Below are 1,086 nucleotides of genomic sequence, written 5' to 3'. Positions count from 1 at the left end.
GCGCTCGGAACACGCCGTCACCTACACACGAGCATGAATTGCACACGTACTCGGAACACACCATCACCTACCTTCTTTGTCACCCCGAGCACTGCCCATGAGGAACCTGGACACGAGGGGCGTGCTTGACAAGGACAGACACGTGGAAATGAAGACGCTCTGCGTGGGTTTGATCCGCAAGAGATGCCCCCACAGCAAGCCAAATGCAATCATTAACACTGTCATGTAACATGGCCCTTGTAAGGAGATCTTCCACACCTTAAAGAGAACACAGCAATTCACACGCTTTTTAGTGACAACAGGCAACGACCACACCACGCAGACTTTGTGCATTTCTATGTCCAGGAAAGGGGGCAGAGCTGAACTTTTAGGAAGCAACACTGGGGTCACACATCCATCATCATCTTAACACGATGAATACTCACACTGGGCTTCCTCAGTGCCAGGCACTGTCACAGGGCTGCACGCACACGTGTCCATTACACACACACACTCTCTCCCCATGTGTACATAAAACCTAATCCTCAGAACAACTTGAGGACAAGATGACAATTTCCCCCACTTTGAGATGAAAACGAGGCACACATAGGTTAAGTGACTCATCCAGGGTCACGTGGTCAGTATATGTTGGAAACAGGATGTGAACCCAGGCAGCGCAGCCCAAAAATCACGGCGCCTCTATCAGGTGCCTCGGGGTGTACTCAGCACTGTTAAATGAGATGGGAAAGGGGGGAGAAAGCACATTTTCATTATAAAATAATACAAACTACCTATTTACATACACATAAATATTACATATTAACCAAATAAATTAACCTGAACTCCTCCCATTCCACTTGAAGTACTCATTCATTTTTTTTCCTCATTGCACAGTCCCAATCAAAATAAGCATCAATTCCCTAATTCTAGGCCCTCTACTGAACGTGAAAGTTGGGGGCGGTTCTAGAAGGAAAGGACGCAGGGGCTGTGTGGCTAAACACAGGTGTCGCAGAGCAGCTGGGCACAGGCAGCTCTGGGGTGCCCACCCGACGAGCCCGCCAGCCCCAACATACACAGGCAGCTCAAGGGGCACCCACTGACCGAGCC

The 1,086-nt window shown here is 49.4% G+C and overlaps 1 protein-coding gene across 2 annotated transcripts in view; it reads right to left on the bottom strand.

Moving 5' to 3' along the window:
- TMCO3 (transmembrane and coiled-coil domains 3) overlaps positions 1 to 1,086 on the bottom strand; it is a 55,516-nt gene that overhangs the window by 35,000 nt on the left and 19,430 nt on the right. For both annotated transcript variants that reach the window (XM_032246307.1, XM_032246308.1), the window contains one exon: positions 72 to 258. In XM_032246307.1, coding sequence (XP_032102198.1) covers positions 72 to 258 — 187 coding nt within the window. The remainder of the gene's footprint in view (positions 1 to 71; positions 259 to 1,086) is intronic.

Source organism: Sapajus apella, unplaced genomic scaffold (assembly GCF_009761245.1).
Source record: "Sapajus apella isolate SASKATOON/1434 unplaced genomic scaffold, GSC_monkey_1.0 scaffold60, whole genome shotgun sequence".
Classification (NCBI taxonomy): Eukaryota; Metazoa; Chordata; class Mammalia; order Primates; family Cebidae; genus Sapajus; species Sapajus apella.
This window is presented reverse-complemented; position numbering and strand designations above follow the sequence as displayed.